General features: G+C 41.6%; 3 protein-coding genes across 13 annotated transcripts in view; all 3 read left to right on the top strand.

The window, feature by feature from the left end:
• The window catches only part of LOC136179750 (NLR family CARD domain-containing protein 3-like), a 497,803-nt gene that overhangs the window by 284,398 nt on the left and 195,928 nt on the right, over positions 1-17,477 (top strand). The window lies entirely within an intron of this gene.
• LOC136179753 (uncharacterized) lies at positions 4,349-6,318 on the top strand. The gene is made up of 2 exons (XM_065957452.1): positions 4,349-5,461; positions 5,796-6,318. The coding sequence occupies exon 2, from the start codon at positions 5,799-5,801 to the stop codon at positions 6,249-6,251; it is 453 nt and encodes a 150-aa protein (XP_065813524.1). The 5' UTR covers positions 4,349-5,461; positions 5,796-5,798; the 3' UTR covers positions 6,252-6,318.
• Positions 11,541-17,043, top strand: LOC136179658 (electron transfer flavoprotein beta subunit lysine methyltransferase-like). The gene is made up of 3 exons (XM_065956563.1): positions 11,541-11,800; positions 14,283-14,413; positions 15,965-17,043. The coding sequence occupies exons 1-3, from the start codon at positions 11,541-11,543 to the stop codon at positions 16,312-16,314; spliced, it is 741 nt and encodes a 246-aa protein (XP_065812635.1). The 3' UTR covers positions 16,315-17,043.

The following is a 17,477-nucleotide window of genomic DNA, read 5'->3' as shown; positions in this document are numbered from 1 at the left end:
AACACAGTTTACATGAATCAACAGTAAACACATCACTCAACTGTCTGTGACATGATGATGCCTTCAAGGACTCTCAGTAAACACATCACTCAACTGTCTGTGACGTGATGATGCCTTCAAGGACTCTCAGTAAACACATCACTCAACTGTCTGTGACGTGATGATGCCTTCAAGGACTCTCAGTAAACACATCACTCAACTGTCTGTGACGTGATGATGCCTTCAAGGACTCTCAGTAAACACATCACTCAACTGTCTGTGACATGATGATGCCTTCAAGGACTCTCGGTAAACACATCACTCAACTGTCTGTGACATGATGATGCCTTCAAGGACTCTCTGTAAACACGTCACTCAACTGTCTGTGACATGATGATGCCTTCAAGGACTCTCAGTAAACACATCACTCAACTGTCTGTGACATGATGATGCCTTCAAGGACTCTCTGTAAACACATCACTCAACTGTCTGTGACATGATGATGATGCCTTCAAGGACTCTCGGTAAACACGTCACTCAACTGTCTGTTACGTGATGATGCCTTCAAGGACTCTCAGTAAACACATCACTCAACTGTCTGTGACATGATGATGCCTTCAAGGACTCTCAGTAAACACGTCACTCAACTGTCTGTGACGTGATGATGATGCCTTCAAGGACTCTCAGTAAACACGTCACTCAACTGTCTGTGACATGATGATGATGCCTTCAAGGACTCTCGGTAAACACGTCACTCAACTGTCTGTGACGTGATGATGCCTTCAAGGACTCTCGGTAAACACGTCACTCAACTGTCTGTTACGTGATGATGCCTTCAAGGACTCTCAGTAAACACGTCACTCAACTGTCTGTGACATGATGATGCCTTCAAGGACTGTCGGTAAACACAACATCACTCAACTGTCTGTGACGTGATGATGCCTTCAAGGACTCTCTGTCCCTTTAAGCTTGAAGTCACCAACACGAGTGACCACGAGAGCTGAAAGGTGGCGTGCTACTTTCCACGCCCACTTCACTCCTGAGCAGGACTGAAGTCCCTGCTGCTCTTCATACTGGATGTTCTGTATCACTGATAATCAGAATAATCATGATAACGATGATATTATATGATCAGAATAATCATGAAGTCTCTCTCAGAGTCTAATCTCTCATTTATCTCTTTTTATATCAACAGCTGGAGGTGAGTCTTTAAAGAGAGGATCCTGCTGATCACAGAGCTGGAAGCAGCAGCTGGTGTGTTGGTGAGTCTTTAACTGGGCTGTGTTACTGGGAGACTGACGGACCAATCACAGCGCAGATGACTCTCAGTGCTGCAGTCTGAGCTGCTCTGAGATCAGCTCCACCGTCACACACAGGACCATGACCTCGGACATTTTTCTATTCTCATATTCTGAATTTAAACTGCTTCATGACTCAACGACCGAAGATGAACTCTTTGATTTGGATATAAATGTTTCTGTTGCAGCGCCACCCTGTGGACATGTGTAGTGGTGCAGGTTATTCATTGACTCATATTCACAGATAACAGTAGAAGTTGATTCCAGCTGTGCAAGTTAAAGTGTGAAGTTCTGCTTTTAACCACGAGTCGTTGGTCGTCTGATAATAAATCAGTCGTCTCTTTGTTGGATCAAAACAAAGAGGAGGCTTCACTGAGTTTTTAAAAGAACTACAAACAGGATGTCTGGATCCAGGTGCAGAGTCAGCACCTGAATATTTGATGTAATATGAGATGATATAAAAAGAGCAGAATAACATGCAGACTCAATCATTGATATTCATTCATCATGTCAGGGTAACAACGGACACGTTATCAAACTATCTTTATTTTGAACTTCTGATGTTTATTACACTTTGATGTTTGAACCTTCTGTTTTTATTATCTCAGGATTTTAAATAGAAATAAATTCAATCTGTGGAGGGTTTTATTTGAATAATAATTCATGTTTAGGTTCTGTTGCTGCGATCAGTGCTTTCTGCCAGCAGGTGTCACTGTTTCCACAGTTTTCTCCCAGACTGATCGATCTGAAGAGATTATTTCTCTGTCTGCTCTCTGTAATTTTCTTCTCCACTTGTATTTGAAATAAAACTTTGTTTTCCACAAAGATCCACACATTTGTCCTTCTCCCCCCTCACCTGACTCTTACTCTTTATTTCAATCAGTAAAGGTGCGGTCTCTGTTAGTGAAAGTGTTCTGAGACAGACTCACATTTCATTCAGCTCCACAGTGTGATATTGTCCACACAAACATGCTGCTTCTACACAGAATTAGAGTAGAATGTGGTATTAAATAAATATAGTAAATTGTATAAATATATCTGATTTTTAAAGATTGTAAAATGATTTATTTCTTTGCTTCAAACTGGGGGAGGCTTTCACATGATCACGTCTTAAGGACTCACATAGCACTGACACAGGTTCACCACCAGGGGGAGCTGCAGCATTACGCTCTCTATAATGAGGCATCCAGTTGAACGTGTTGCAGAGAAACAAAAGATAATGGGCCTCATTCACTAACAGATATGTGCTTAAACCGTGTGTACGAACGTTTGAAGCACAAAATCAGGGGGCTCATCTATCAACAGTGTGTGAGCACGGATCTGTGAGTAATGAGTGTGTAAGAACATTCCCACACAAAGAGTGGAATTTATCAACTTGTTCTTTTACTTAGAAATGTGTGTAAATATAAGCACAGCTCTGAGCATGCTTACACACAGAATCTAGAGGTAGAACATTGAAACTACAAATAAAAAGCACCACGAGTGTCACAGCACGCCAGAATCCATCTCAACCTAGATGCATGTTCCCAGTTTTTTTAATTCAAAACACAAAATAAGTGATTTTGTGTGGTTTGAAACAGACCCGTTGCCTAATTGGTGTGAAAACCTTAAAAAGTCGTCTGTGACAGGCGTTACTTTGAAATGTTACATCATGGCTGGTTTTGCCATAGACTGTAAAAATAATGGACGGGACAAAGTCCCCGGTCTAGTGAAGCTTTTATTTTTAGAGCTCCCCCTACTGACTGGCTGCAGCATAGGTCATAAGCCCCGCCTCCTCAATGATAACAGATGGGATGTGGGTCAAACTGTAAAGCTAAAATACTCGTCACATAATTTTTTTCCAAACCTAAACTGTGCTGTGATCATGAGTTATTATCACCCTACATTGTGTTCAAGTGCTCATTTTTCTGTGAAGTTTGTTTTAAATAAGTTATTTGAGGTTGAAAAACGGGATTTTACGTCATATTTGACGATGATTGACAGCCGCCGATCTTGCGTAGCTCTCTTTGTGAATAACAAAGTTACGTAGTGAAGGAAAGCCGAGACGCCGTTGAATTTTTCCGTTCAGTTTTTTCGTCTTTTTTGAGCTGTAAAATGAGTTGTTCTGCAGTAAACTGTTCTAACCGACCTGTGGGAGATAACGGATCTTTGCAGTTCTTTAGGTAAGTAAAAAAGTGATTTATGTGTCATTGGTTAAAGTCGTTATCTAGCTAGCTAACACATAAGCAGTCTAAGGTTAGCTTAAATGTTGTAAAGCTAGGTTACTTATCCGGCATGATTTATCTTTTTATTTTATTTTATTAAATGAACAAACCTAATAACTGACATGCTATGTTTCTTGATATTGTTATGTCGTTATTGTGATTGAAATTGTATTTAAAACCAAGGTTTCAATGAAACCAAGCGGTTCATTGACTGTACAGTTATTTTACAGCAAAAATAAAAACGTCTGGTAAAGTCTCAAAAAGTATCGAGGGCAAAAACAAAGTCACATAATTTAAATCTGGCCTGCATCATTACTAATGTGAACATGTTTACAGTCTGAGTGATAAGTGGACTAAACCGAGAGGAACAGGTTTTACTTTCACCGTGCAGGCTGAAATTCATAGGACTATATACGAGGGGAGAATATTTCTCTATGTATCCAGATAAAACTAAAGGTAAGATGTGATTTAATATAACTGTTACTGATTTAAGATCCAGATAAAACTAAAGGTAAGATGTGATTTAATATAACTGTTACTGATTTAAGATCCAGATAAAACTAAAGGTAAGATGTGATTTAATATAACTGTTACTGATTTAAGATCCAGATAAAACTAAAGGTAAGCTCTGATTTAATATAACTGTTACTGATTTAAGATCCAGATAAAACTAAAGGTAAGATGTGATTTAATATAACTGTTACTGATTTAAGATCCAGATAAAACTAAAGGTAAGCTCTGATTTAATATAACTGTTACTGATTTAAGATCCAGATAAAACTAAAGGTAAGATGTGATTTAATATAACTGTTACTGATTTAAGATCCAGATAAAACTAAAGGTAAGCTCTGATTTAATATAACTGTTACTGATTTAAGATCCAGATAAAACTAAAGGTAAGATCTGATTTAATATAACTGTTACTGATTTAAGAGACTAACCGAAACGTGGACGCAAACATCAACAACCGGTGGTGTAATGTGATATTAACCGAGCATCATGCTGCTTAAACATGATGAATATTCTGCATTGTCTTCCACACACGACCAATTCAACAGTCACAAGTTGATCATATTGTAAATTTAATGACGCTCATTTAGAATTTGTATTCAGAAATGTTTCGGTGATTGTGACGGTGTCTGTATTTAACACCTTTGAAAGGAAGGTGTTAATGCAGGAGACCAGTGTTACACACAACATGCTGCTGTTATTGAAGTTAGGAGGAGACAGAGGCACAACAAAAGAAGACATAAAGATCGTGTTTTCCCCCACACATGTTAATATGTTTTAAATGTCATGCATTTATTTTTGATTTCGCTTCAATAATCGTTAACAAAGAGAAACACCAGGATTAAACTACAGGCTGTTGTTGTCTTTTTATAGCCAAAGAAAACTGAACATTCACAGCCTCTGTATTCTAAAGAATTTCAACAGTGATATTTATTTCTTCCTATTTCCCTCTTTTCGTCAACATTATATTTTAAACAAGGATTTCCTTTTTCTCTGGTCCCTCGTCTCTCCTCCAGCTCGCCCCCTGCGGTGCGCTCCTCTCCATAATGCTCTCGTCTCCTCCCTCTAAAGCTGCTGATACTCTGTAGGATGCTTTGATTGGGACACCTCACCGATAAAATACTATTTTATATTTTATAAGCAGTTTGCCACCACACTGCACTTTTACTCTCCAAAGACATATGAGTATGTGTGTGACAACTTGAACAAAGCTTTAGCACACAGTCACACCATCCACACAGCTGATCCAGGATTTACTGTAGCATCTTCTACAGCACTAAAAGGTCATGTACAGGCAAACAGAGAGAAGGGAACAGAAACTTCCTTCCTAAAATGTAAGGAAGACTAGCAGAAGATTTTAACAGCCTCTATGGTTCTGCAAGAAGTTCATGTTTAAATTGTTCTTCTTTCTGTCTTCAAGGAAATCAGTGCCCAAAGGAAACAGCAGTCCAGACTCTGATTCCAGCTCCGGTGAGGTTCTGCACACAAACTGGCTTTCTGATTATATGAGAATATTTAACATTAGTTTAATTCATCAGGCTGGCCCATGTGATGACAGTTTACAATAATCTTCAATAGAAAGTGGCAGGAACACTTTTGTCTTAAAACATAAATTCATAAAGCTGATCATATTATTGGATTCATCATGTCTCATAAATAGTTCTCCTGTCTTTAAAACAAACTTTAGAACCTGAAGTTTAGCAGAACCTGAGGACAGATCTGATTTCAGGTCTGAGACAGAAACATCACAGTAAAATTCATTATACTTTACATTTAACTCTGTGATTGTTTTTGTTTATCACAGAAGATGCTCTCAGATTCAGATCCATCAGCAACCCCTGACAACATGGAGGACTCGTCCCCCCGACAACGTGGAGGACTCGTCCCCCGACAACGTGGAGGACTCTCGTCCCCTGACAACGTGGAGGACTCGTCCCCCGACAACGTGGAGGACTCGTCCCCCGACAACGTGGAGGACTCGTCCCCCGACAACGTGGAGGACTCGTCCCCCGACAACGTGGAGGACTCGTCCCCCGACAACGTGGAGGACTCGTCCCCCGACAACGTGGAGGACTCTCGTCCCCCGACAACGTGGAGGACTCGTCCCCCGACAACGTGGAGGACTCGTCCCCCGACAACGTGGAGGACTCGTCCCCCGACAACGTGGAGGACTCGTCCCCCGACAACGTGGAGGACTCGTCCCCTGAGCGTTTCCTGTCCTCTCTCGATGGTCTTCTTCTCTTCAGTTATTAACTCTTGAAAACAGCAGCACAACATGCCAGACTGTTTGACAAGTCTGTGATTGAATAAATGGAAATGGAATCTCATGAGCTCGTCTGTTAGCTTTGCTGTTGTCTTAGCTGTTGTTGGTCAAGAAGAAATGAATGTCAGTTTAAGGCCTTTTCAAATGTGAGCTATAAACTTAACTGCTAAATTATTTTACTGTGACCAACACGTTGTTGTACTCCAGTTAATCAGAGACAGTCAATTCAGATTTTTAAAAAGTTGATTTAAACATTTTATGAAAAGAAATCTTCAATAAACAACCCCTGGCTTCATTAACCATGTGGACAATAAGTAAGAGAGACCATCAGGTCAAACTGCTGGAACATAGGAGAAAGTATAAAACATAATTTAACAAAGAAATCCAAACAAAAATCAAATAAAGTAAAGAGATCCTGGATGATTGTTTGACTGTTAAAATATGATGGAAAAGCAAATCCAACACAACCCTCCAGCATCTGGCCTTTCAAACACAGGGCAACATCATGGAAAGAAAAATAAATTAAATATTGACCTGGATCTCTGTGTTTTATCTGAGGATGACTATGGTAGCCTTCTCACTGTTCACTGTCACAAAGCTCCAGACTCTGTCCACCTTCTTCAGACGTCGATCAGCTCCTCTGGGTGATGGCAGAGAGGACTCTTCATCTGGGAGAGCTGCTGGTGTAAGGTCATTTCTACCACAGTGGATGAGCAGGGCATCTGGCACAGGTGATAAAAGGAGGAGGTTCCTTCAAACTCTGTGACCCCAGCCTGACCTCTGTAACAGGTGTGCAGATGAAGGTTGAAATGAGTCATTTTTAGGTTCTGTTGATTGTAAAATGGAAAAGAAAACATCACCTTTCTATTTAACATTTAGCTGGTGTATGACTCAGTGTGATTTTTATTTTAGAAGACTGTATTGTTAACAACAGCTTGTTTTGACCTCTTATGAAACTTAAATAAAAATCACAGGATATAAACTTTTAACAGATGATTTTAACTTACACTTCACCTCTGTGGAAGATGTCAGACCAGCTGCTTTTATCTCTTCTTTGCCTAAATGAAGATACAAAAAACAATTGATTTACTGTTCACTTAAATATATTAGAAAAGCCGACATGACTCACATTGCAGACTATCAGTTTCTAACAGAATACAACATATCTTACCACCTGTAGTCTACGGTCTGTGGCGCTAACCTAGCTTAAACATAGCTTCAATATAGAACGATTTCGTTAAAAACAGAGGACAGGGCAGTACGCTAAGTGGGCGGGGCGTGTTACCAGGGCTCCTCCCCCCGGACCCTACTGCGCAGACTCTGGCTCCAAATGACGTCAAAATCATAAGATGGAAGCGCCCCTAAGCGGCGTATTTTGGCTTCAACAACGTTGAGTGGGAACAGCTACAGTGCTCGCCCACTGGGTTTTGCATTATTAGATGATTTGGTGAAGCGTGCGCTCTGCAGTAAGTTCAAAAGAGCGCACTGATCCGTTTGGTCCAGCTTGTTCTGTTGGGAGAGCGTCACTGTTTGATTAATCCCCCAGAGAGAGCTGTGCCCCCGACCACGCTGTAAATGTTCAAGGGTGAAATTGTGGAGCAGATACTTCTGGCTTTTGTTCCGTGATGCGTTGTTATTTTTTGCACTGAACTTATTCTCAAACTTCATCTTGGTGTTTTCTCCTCTGACCTGTCACCTTCTCTCATGCAGCATTTGTTCTTTTGTTCGTAACTTCCACTAAGTGAAAAGACTAATCATTTATCTGGGTCACTTAGCGCGAGAGTTACTAACCTTATTTTATCTCTTTATTTATTTATCTATTTATTTATTTCCCTTTTTTATTCAACCTCTTCCACTTCCATTCCTGTTGTTATGAAGCTCCTTTTCTTTGCTCTCGTAGTCATTATTCCGGCGAGGTAAATATATTCAGGTGGTTTTTAAAGAGGTGTGTTGTTACCATAAATGGTTCATTGGAGGCGTTTGTGAATGTAAATGTCCCTGAACGTGTGCGAGCCTGCAGGTTAAGAACATGGGATTTATCAACACTGATTACCTACCGATGTGAGTACGATCGCTGTCGGCATGGTTGATAAATACAGATTTTTTCTGTACTTTAGTACATTCTAAATTTCATTTGTAAGACAGAATTTAAAACACTTTCTACTCACTGTTGATAAATGAGTCCCCTGGGCGCCTTGTCAGTGAGGAGCATTCTAACGGCCTCATTGACCTCTGCTCAGGTTAGTGCTAAGGCTTCCCCCGGATCGTCACACTCTGCCTCCTCTTCAGAGAACGTGTTGTCTGGGTTCAGGAGACACAAAGCCTCCATGCAGAGGACTGAGGAGACATCTACACAGGTTGATGTGCATGGATTTCTTTCAGGGAAGAAAAAGTTTGCATTCAAGACAGACAGATAGACACAGATGGAAACGTGTTCTTGTTTAGTTGCTAAATTAAACCAAACATCCAAATCAGGTCAAATTTAAAGGTCACATCTTTAAAATCCACTTCCCCATGTTCCTCTAACATGTGTCTCTAGTCTGTCTACAAACCCCCCAATGATGAGAAAAGTCCATCCTCTCCGTCTTTTACCTTCTCCACTTTTCAGAAAATGTATGCTCAAACAGGCCGTTTGGAGATTTTCCCTTCATGACATCACAAAGGGCAGTAGCCCCTCCCCCAGGTGGGTGACACTCCCACAGCTAGGTGTTTGTTCTGCCCTCTGAGTCTGCCTTCTCACCGTAAACAATAGGACATGGAGCGAGAAAGCACCGAGTACACCCAAGCCCTTCCAGAGAGGGGGCGTGGTCAGACACAGCTCATTTACATATTTAAAGGTACAGACACAGAAACAGCCTGTTCTGAGCAGGGCTGAAATAGAGGGGTTTAGACTTTCAGAGAGACTCTTATGAGCACACAGCTTGGCCTTTTGGATTATTTGTCTTCAACACAACAGCCATACAGACCCTCACCTTACACAGCTGACTTTAAAGATTCTTTAAATCTACAAGTTTTTTTCCTTATTAATAAATTGCTTTATTAATTAGTATACCCACGTGTCTCCCATCTGTGAGACCCGGGCAGTGATGGGGTGGTACACAAAATATCACTGATTATGATTTTATTGTCTTTTTTTTAGAGCAGCTGAAAAGAAGAGAAGAGATTCCTGATAGAGAGAGACATTTAAATGAATCAGTAGAAGAAGAACCTCAGTTCTGTTTTTATTACATTTTAAGAGATAAGATCATCTCCATCGACCCCCCATTGGGGACAATTACTAAAAAATAATTATGTTACAGCAGCTTGAAAGACAACAGTTTAAAAATACATTTAAAGATATAAAAGTTGAATATATAGGTACGTTATTTACATCTACTGTTTTTGATACACATTCATGTATCAGAAAAGTATTATTGATTCGTATGTGACATAAATAATGGGAACCTTTGTGAGCGGAACCTTGATTTTCTGAACAAGAGATCGATTCAAGTTAAAATAGGTGATGAAATACCTAAAAAGTATGTTGTAGAGAATGGAACACCACAGGGAAGTGTGATAAGTCCGATTTTATTTTCAATTATGATAAATTATATGTTTGATAATATCCCAACAGATATAGGAAGATCATTGTTTGCGGATGATGGAGCATTGTGGAAAAAAGGAAAGAATATACAATTTATTGTAAATAAAATTCAGAAAGGGATCAGTTTAGTTGAGAAGTGGGGATTAAAGTGGGGATTTACATTTTCTGTGGAAAAAACAAAGATCATGTTCTTTTCTTGAAATAAAATTGGGGAGAATATTGGGTTGACATAGTTTGGAAATAAGCTAAAACGAGTTGACTCATTTTGTTTTTTAGGGGTATTCTTTGATGTCCGGTTGACATGGAAGGAACACATGAGGAATATTGTTGATAAATGCAAAAAAGTAATAAATGTAATGAGATGTCTTGTAGGAATGGATTGGGGAGCTGATGTTGCTGCCTTAAAATATATATATGTGGCGTTAATTAGAACTAGGATTGAGTATGGGAGTGTGGTGTATGGATCTGCAGCAAAGACAACACTTGCAAAGTTAGAAATGATTCAGGCACAGGCTCTTAGGATATATGTTGGGGCAGTGAAATCATCTCCAATATGTGCACTTCAGGTAGAAGTAGGAGAGATGCCACTATGTTTAAGGAGGAAACAGCTATTAGCTAATTATTGGCTGAACTTGAGAGGACATGGAGATAGTCACCCAACAAAATCAGTGTTAAAGGATTGCTGGGAAAAAGAGAGAACAATTAAGTCCAGTTTTGGATGGATAGGGGATAGAGTGGCGAGAGATATGGGAGTGTATGACAAGGATATCAGTCCAGCTGTTTTATGGCCACCAGTTCCAATGTGGATGCTTGAGACAGCTGAAGTAGACTTGGAGTTACTAAAGATAAAGGAAAGGAAAAGAAATGTTGATTTAGTGAGTGAATTCTATGAACACATAGAACAGAGATATGGAGATCATGTACAAGTATTCACAGATGGATCTAAAGACCCGATGACAAATGCAACAGGATCAGCTGCGTTTATCCCAAAAGGTTCAAGGTTGAAGTAGTGAAGAGAACGTCAGATTTCCTGAACGTGTACACAGTAGAGTTGTACGCCATTTTAGTTGCATTAGAATGTGTTGAGCAAATGAAAGGAAGGAAAGTGCTGATATGCAGTGATTCAGTCAGCGCTTTATACAGTATTCAATCAGGATCATCTCACAGTCGTCAAGATGTATTATATGAAATCATATTTACACATTCCCAGGTGGTTAAACAGGGGACAGATGTGATGTTCATGTGGGTTCCAGCACATTCAGGTATAGCAGGAAATGAAAAGGTGGACCGGTTGGCAAAGGAAGCTGTAAAGAAAGAGAGGATTGATATTAACATCAAATGATCTCAGTCAGAGGGGAAACGAGTCACATGGAGTAAAATCAAACAGGAATGGCAACAATATCGGAACAATCAGACAAAGGGAAGACATTTATATTCAATTCAGAGGGAAATAGATAAAGTAAAATACAGAGGGAGCAACAGAAGAGAGGAGGTCGTAATGTCCAGGTTAAGAATCAGTCACAGTCATTTAAATAGCTCTCTACATATCACTGGAAAACATTCATCTGGTCTTTGTGAGATATGCAATCTAGCAGAAACAGTTGAACATGTAGTTATTAAATGTAGAAAGTATGTAGCACATAGACAGAACATGACAGAGACATAAGAAGGGCTCTGACGAGTAGCTCCGTGGCTAACTGGTCATGTTTGGACTCTTTAAGTCCTCTACATGGAGCAGGTGTGTTAAAGGCTCGTTCACAGCATTCAGACGGAGGTGTGTGTCTCACAGCCGCAGATTTATCGGTGAAAACACGGAGGTGGTCGGAGAGCAGAGCCTCACCCCGGAGCTCAGACTGAGGCTGTTCACTCCCAGCTGCAGATTCTGGACGGAGAGACCCGAACTGTGGCCCTACGAGGACCCGTACTGGGCGATCTACTGGCCCGGAGGACAGGCGCTGTCACGGTGAGATCTCTAATATACCTGTTTCATTCACCTTTCACCTCTTTAGTAGTGACGTCACTAACAGCTGTTGGTGCACAGCTGCTTTACATCCCCGTTGTAAATCATTCAAACGACAAATGTCAAAGTTACTGGAAAATGATATGTACACTTTGAATTGTACAAAAATCTAGGTAACACTTTACAGGTCCGCAAATTTCGTCGTAATTAGGTGATAATTAGACAAACTTTTTTTTGATTTCATTGAAATTACCCCTGAATTTCATGACAATTGAGTGAAAATTAGCACGTAACCTCTTTGAAATAATGCCCGATCTTAATTGTAAGCAAGTCCTAATTGGTAAGAAACTGTTTTTTCCAATTTCTTTGAAATTACCCCCAAATTTCATGGTAAGTAGGTGACAATTATCAAATCATTTATTTGAAATGAAATCACAATTCACCACAAAATGATCACCGAGTAATTATATTCTGCTATTTCCAGAGAAGCAGGTGATAAATAGCTGCTCATTTCTTGAATACATTTCCAGTAAAGTAATATGAAGTTAGGTCCATGGTTTCCTCTAATTAGAATTACCTTGGAAATCTAAACGAAATAAATGTATTTATGAGCGCCCGCGTCTGCAGCGGCGCGTCTCGGTGTGATCGCGGCCTCAGAGGGCAGAACAAACACCTAGCTGTGGGAGTGTCACCCACCTGGGGGAGGGGCTACTGCCCTTTGTGATGTCATGAAGGGAACATCTCCAAACGGCCTGTTTGAGCACACATTTTCTGAAAAGTGGAGCAGGCAGAAGACGGAGAGGATGGACTTTTCTCATCATTGGGGGGTTTGTAGACGGACTAGAGACACATGTTAGAGTTAGAGGAACATGGGGGAGTGGGTTTAGCAGAATATGTGACCTTTAAAGTCCATAAATATGGTGTTAAAATATGAACTTTAATGCAGTTAAAATGAACAATGATTGTGGTGTTTCTCCTCACTCTGATTATATTTTCTCTTCTTTGCTGCTACGTCCACGTCCGTCATATTCGCCGGTTTGAATCTCGTCCAATCACTGAACTGTATCCACTCCTCCACTCACCTGTGCGCTGTCATTGTCTGGAGGAAACTGTAGTGACTTTTTGTATCAAATTTGGACCCAGATTAAACCTACATCCGAACCCAATGAAGCCGCAACACTTTGAAGTTCTGAATCTATTTTCTGTTTTCTTCACGGTGTAATTGTAGTCCTTAAAGTTTGCAAAGTCCTCTTCAGAGACCGGACCTGGAGGCCAAAGAACATGAGCACAGGAAGCTGTATTCATGGAGTCATAAAGCAGTGAGCCCTTCAACTGAAGAGACTAAAACAGACAAAGATTACAGTATGTATGGCTTTGCAGGGGCGTGGAGACAAACTTCTTCACGCCCTCTTTTCACCATCTGATCTGTTCAACTTCATCTTTATTGGTAACTTTAAGGATTCACCTTTCTGTATTGCTGTACTGAACTTTCTTTCACCCTCCCCTGAGGGCTCCTTCCTGTGTGCTCTGCTAAATGCATTTTTACCCTGAGGCGCAGTTTCAGTTTATTAAGATACAGTTTACTGAGATACATATGATTATGCAGCATGACTACTTGACATAAATGTTGATTATTAGAGAATATAAGGTACATGCATACAGATGAGACACTACAAAACACACCAGCTCCGCCCAGAAACATCCTGAGTCAACCAGAACAAAGCAGAACAGTAAAATCCAGTGAGAGGACAGAGTCTCTGCAGACACAGTCACCAGCACACATGTACGGAGGCCCAGAAGGGACAATGGAGCAGCTTTAGGAGAAGTCTGTATTTTATTTTGAAAAGATACCGACTCTATCTTTAATGAAGTTTTAATGAAATAAGATGATAATGATGATTTGTCCAATGAGACCACGCCTCCCAAACCGAGAATGAAGTCATAAAGACGTGTTGGACGTGACACCATGAAGTTCGGACCAACTACAGGTTGATTTATTTTTTGAAATGTGCATGTGTCTTGGCTCAGTAGGAGATGTCTTAATAACGATATAAAAGCAAAAGTCCTGAGTCAATTGTTCAGCTGGTTCCCTCGTCTTCTCTATTGTTCTCACTAAACTCTCTGAGCTCCAGTGTTTGACTTCAGGACTTCAGCGGCTGCTCAGTGCAGATCTTTAGTGTTGTCAGGAGGTCCAGGACCTTAGCCACCTTTTAGTGAAGGACTTCTAACACATCAGACGCCTGGGACAAAGGCTCACTGTCATTTAAAGATTAGTTTGAGCAGTCGCTTCAGTACGTTGAAATTATGCAACAAAGACATTAAGATAAAGGGGTGGCGATGGCCTAGTGGTTAGCTCGAGGGCCACAATGTGCAGAGACCGTAGGTTTGATTCCGACCTGTGGGACGGAGCAGGAAGTGACTCTGGCGTCTCGTTGGTTTCACAAACCTAAACAGCTGTTTTGTTTGTTTCTGTCTCTGTGTTCAGGTTTCTCCTGGACCACCCCGCAGTGTGTCGGGGTCAGACCGTTCTGGATCTGGGCAGCGGCTGCGGAGCCTCCGCCATCGCCGCCATTCTGTGCGGTGCCGCTCATGTAGTGGCTAACGACATCGACCCTAGTAAGCATTCATTCATCTCTTACTCTACTGTGTTATTTACTCACATCATGACATGACAGCATGGACACATTTTCAGGCTCTTATTTTGATAGGAACATTAAAACATTCGCTGCATGTCGTGAACGGGTGGAAGGTTTTTCTCTCGTGTGGTTGGCTGAGGTCTCAGATGGTTGACGCAAGAAGTCAAAAAGCTGTGATGGAGCTCAACATTATTTCATTTTAACGTATGAAATTTTGGGCGATTCAGGGGCGGCTGTGGCTCGGTTGGTAGAGTCGGTCGTCTCTCAACCCGAAGGTTTGGGGTTCAATCCCGAGCTCCTGCAGCCAGATCTCCGACGTGTCCTTGGGCAAGACGCTGAACCCTGAATTGCTCTCGCTGCTTCATCAGTGGCGTATGTGTGTCTATGAAAGGGATTAGTTATTTCTGATGGTCTCTTTACTCAGCAGTCTCTACCATCAGGGTGTGAATGTGTAGGTGTGACCTGCGGTGTAAAAAGAGCTTTGAGTCTTCAGAAGACCAGAAAAGCGCTTTACAAGCTCAATCCATTTATCATTGAGCTGCAACATTGCTGCATTTTTCATTTGGTTCGGTTTGCTTTCAGACTGCACTTTGTCAAACTAAGCAGAAACCTCTGGTCTTTAAAAATGAAGCCGATGCTGAGGTGCAAAATCCTGCAGTTCATCGAGTGTCCACTAGAGGCTGCATCCTTGTGCAGATCTGTAAGAAATGAAAAGTGAAGCTTTGTCAGGTCTGTCCTCCATGGAGGCCGGGTCGATCGTTTGTGATGCGTTTCAGGAATGCAGGGAATCTAACAATCATCAGCTTTTGTGACAGAGTCGAGCAGATCTGTGGCTGTAAATGAGTTTTTATCTAGAACAGACTTTTTTACTGCATGTATCTGGTTCTTAAGACAAACAAATCATTGTCAGAATCCCGTCTGTGGGAGGTGGTCCTCAGTGCAGATAATGTTCTGCCTGCTGTCAGTATCATGGGGACTTTAAATGAACTACAAACAGAAACCAGAAGACCTTTCCATTGAAAGTTTCTTGTTTTTTAGAAAAATGAATTAAAATGTTCTAAAATATCAGCGTCTCTATGCAATTTGACCAGAATTCAACTTTAATCATTTAAAAAAGTCTCCAGTAAAATCTGCTGAAACTTCTCAGGGGTACAGCCAGGGACACGAGGAACAAGAATCCATTGAAAGTTTCTTGTTTGCTAGCATTGTCTCTTCAAATATAATACTGCGTTGTTAAGTGTAAAAAATGGACCTTAACATGATATTAAATGTTTAACCGTTGAAGCGGTAGCTCACAGTGGGTGTGATTAACCTTGTTAAAGACTACACTTAATATTGGCGTGGCACGATCACGGACTGTCATACCAGCTCCATCATGGCTGAAAATGTCCTGGAAAAGTCCTGGAAAATGATCCCTGGAAAAGAGTGTGAACCCTGTATATAGACTGCTGTGATTAAAAGAAACACATGAACACCATGATTCCTTGAAGCCTAACCCTGTGACGTGTTAACCCGCCTGTTTGTGTTCCAGTGGCAGCCGTGGCAACGCACATGAACAGTGAGCTGAACGGCCTGCAGCCTCCTGTGTGTCTCACCCACAACATCATGGGTTCACCGCCCGCCGCCTTCCACCTGATCCTGCTGGGCGACATGTTCTACGACCAGTCCCTCGCCACCAGCCTGCACAGCTGGTTGAACCGCTGCATGGAGACCCACGGCACCAAAGTCCTGATCGGAGATCCAGGAAGAGCTCAGTTTGAGGAGCACGCCATCCGACGCCTCCTGAGGCCGCTGGCTCAGTTTGAGCTGCCCGACAGTGTGAGAGAGGAGAACTACGGCCTGAGCTGCAGCGGCGTCTGGAGCTACACACCTGAACTCTGAACACCTGAGAGAATTATTCTTCAAGAAAACATGGACTGTGTGAGGTTGAGAGGACTGTGTTTTATTTGAAAGTCACACAAACAAGGAAGGTTGGTACATTTCCCAATCTGAATGATCACTTCTTTTAGATATTTGAATGATCAGCTGTATCAAAACAACTCCCTCTCTTCTGTCTGTGTTCAGGAGAGGAAGCATGGCGCCGTGCTGCTGCTGCTCCGGTAGCCTGGTTAGCAGGGCGGGGCGATATGACCTCAAATCAATATCACGCTTAAAGGCAGGGTTGGTCATTTTCTAAAAGTAGCCTGATGTTGAAAGTAGCATTCCCTCAGTGCTGCGTCTGCAGTCAGGAGCAGTCCTCCTCAAATGATTTCCATGTTTTCAGGAGTGCAGATGTAAAAACGGCTGTGATGTCTGCTTTCAGTTTGACAACTACACACACTCACAATGTGTGTTTCATATTTCATTTTGAATTGATCCTTTATGAATCACTCTGTTTAATAAACATGAACACACACATGAACAAACAGGATCCTGTGGACATGCATTAATGGAGAGGTCTCAGAGTGAGGGGGCGGCCCACAGCGAGCGCTCCAGAGCAGTTTTGGGGTTCAGTGCCTTGCTCAAGGGCAGTGCTCAGGAAGTGGACTGGCACCTCTCCAGCTACCAGGCCAGGGACTTGAACCGGCGACCCTCTACCGCAACTGCCGCCCCCATTTCAATCAAAGACAAACACAGTTCTATCTGAGATGGATATACTTGTATCTTCAAACACACACACACTCTTTGTTCACACACAGGAGGCAGAGAGCACCTCCGTACCAGCAGTGGATTATCTCAGGAATGGTTTTTATTCATTCATTCATTTAATGAGGTGCAATAGCGTGACAAACTGGTGACATATACATGACAAATAAGGCACAGAAAAAACAAACAGACAAGGTCAGGACAGCAACGACAAAATACAATAAGAAAAGAAAGACAGCAAAAATACTGAGACATCAACAGACAGACTACAAGTGATCTTTCTTTGTTCCAGCCCGCCCCTCGGTGACCTCTACCCTACAGTAGTTTATATCTGAATGCCTTACAGACCAGTTTCTCTCTCTTTAGAGATCAAACCTGAACAGGAGTGTGACCCGGCCGGGGCTACGTGTGAATCTGGC

Source organism: Labrus bergylta, chromosome 7 (assembly GCF_963930695.1).
Source record: "Labrus bergylta chromosome 7, fLabBer1.1, whole genome shotgun sequence".
In the NCBI taxonomy this organism is placed as follows: domain Eukaryota; kingdom Metazoa; phylum Chordata; class Actinopteri; order Labriformes; family Labridae; genus Labrus; species Labrus bergylta.
The sequence above is the reverse complement of the archived record's forward strand: the minus strand, read 5'-3'. Positions and strand labels throughout refer to the sequence as shown.

Coding starts and splice junctions, on each gene's coding strand:
- LOC136179753 (XM_065957452.1), top strand. CDS start 5,799: ATGCTCTCAGATTCAGATCCATCAGCAACCCCTGACAACATGGAGGAC.
- LOC136179658 (XM_065956563.1), top strand. CDS start 11,541: ATGTTTGGACTCTTTAAGTCCTCTACATGGAGCAGGTGTGTTAAAGGC. Junction 11,801..14,282: donor GGAGGACAGGCGCTGTCACG/GTGAGATCTCTA, acceptor CTCTGTGTTCAG/GTTTCTCCTGGACCACCCCG. Junction 14,414..15,964: donor GGCTAACGACATCGACCCTA/GTAAGCATTCAT, acceptor TTTGTGTTCCAG/TGGCAGCCGTGGCAACGCAC.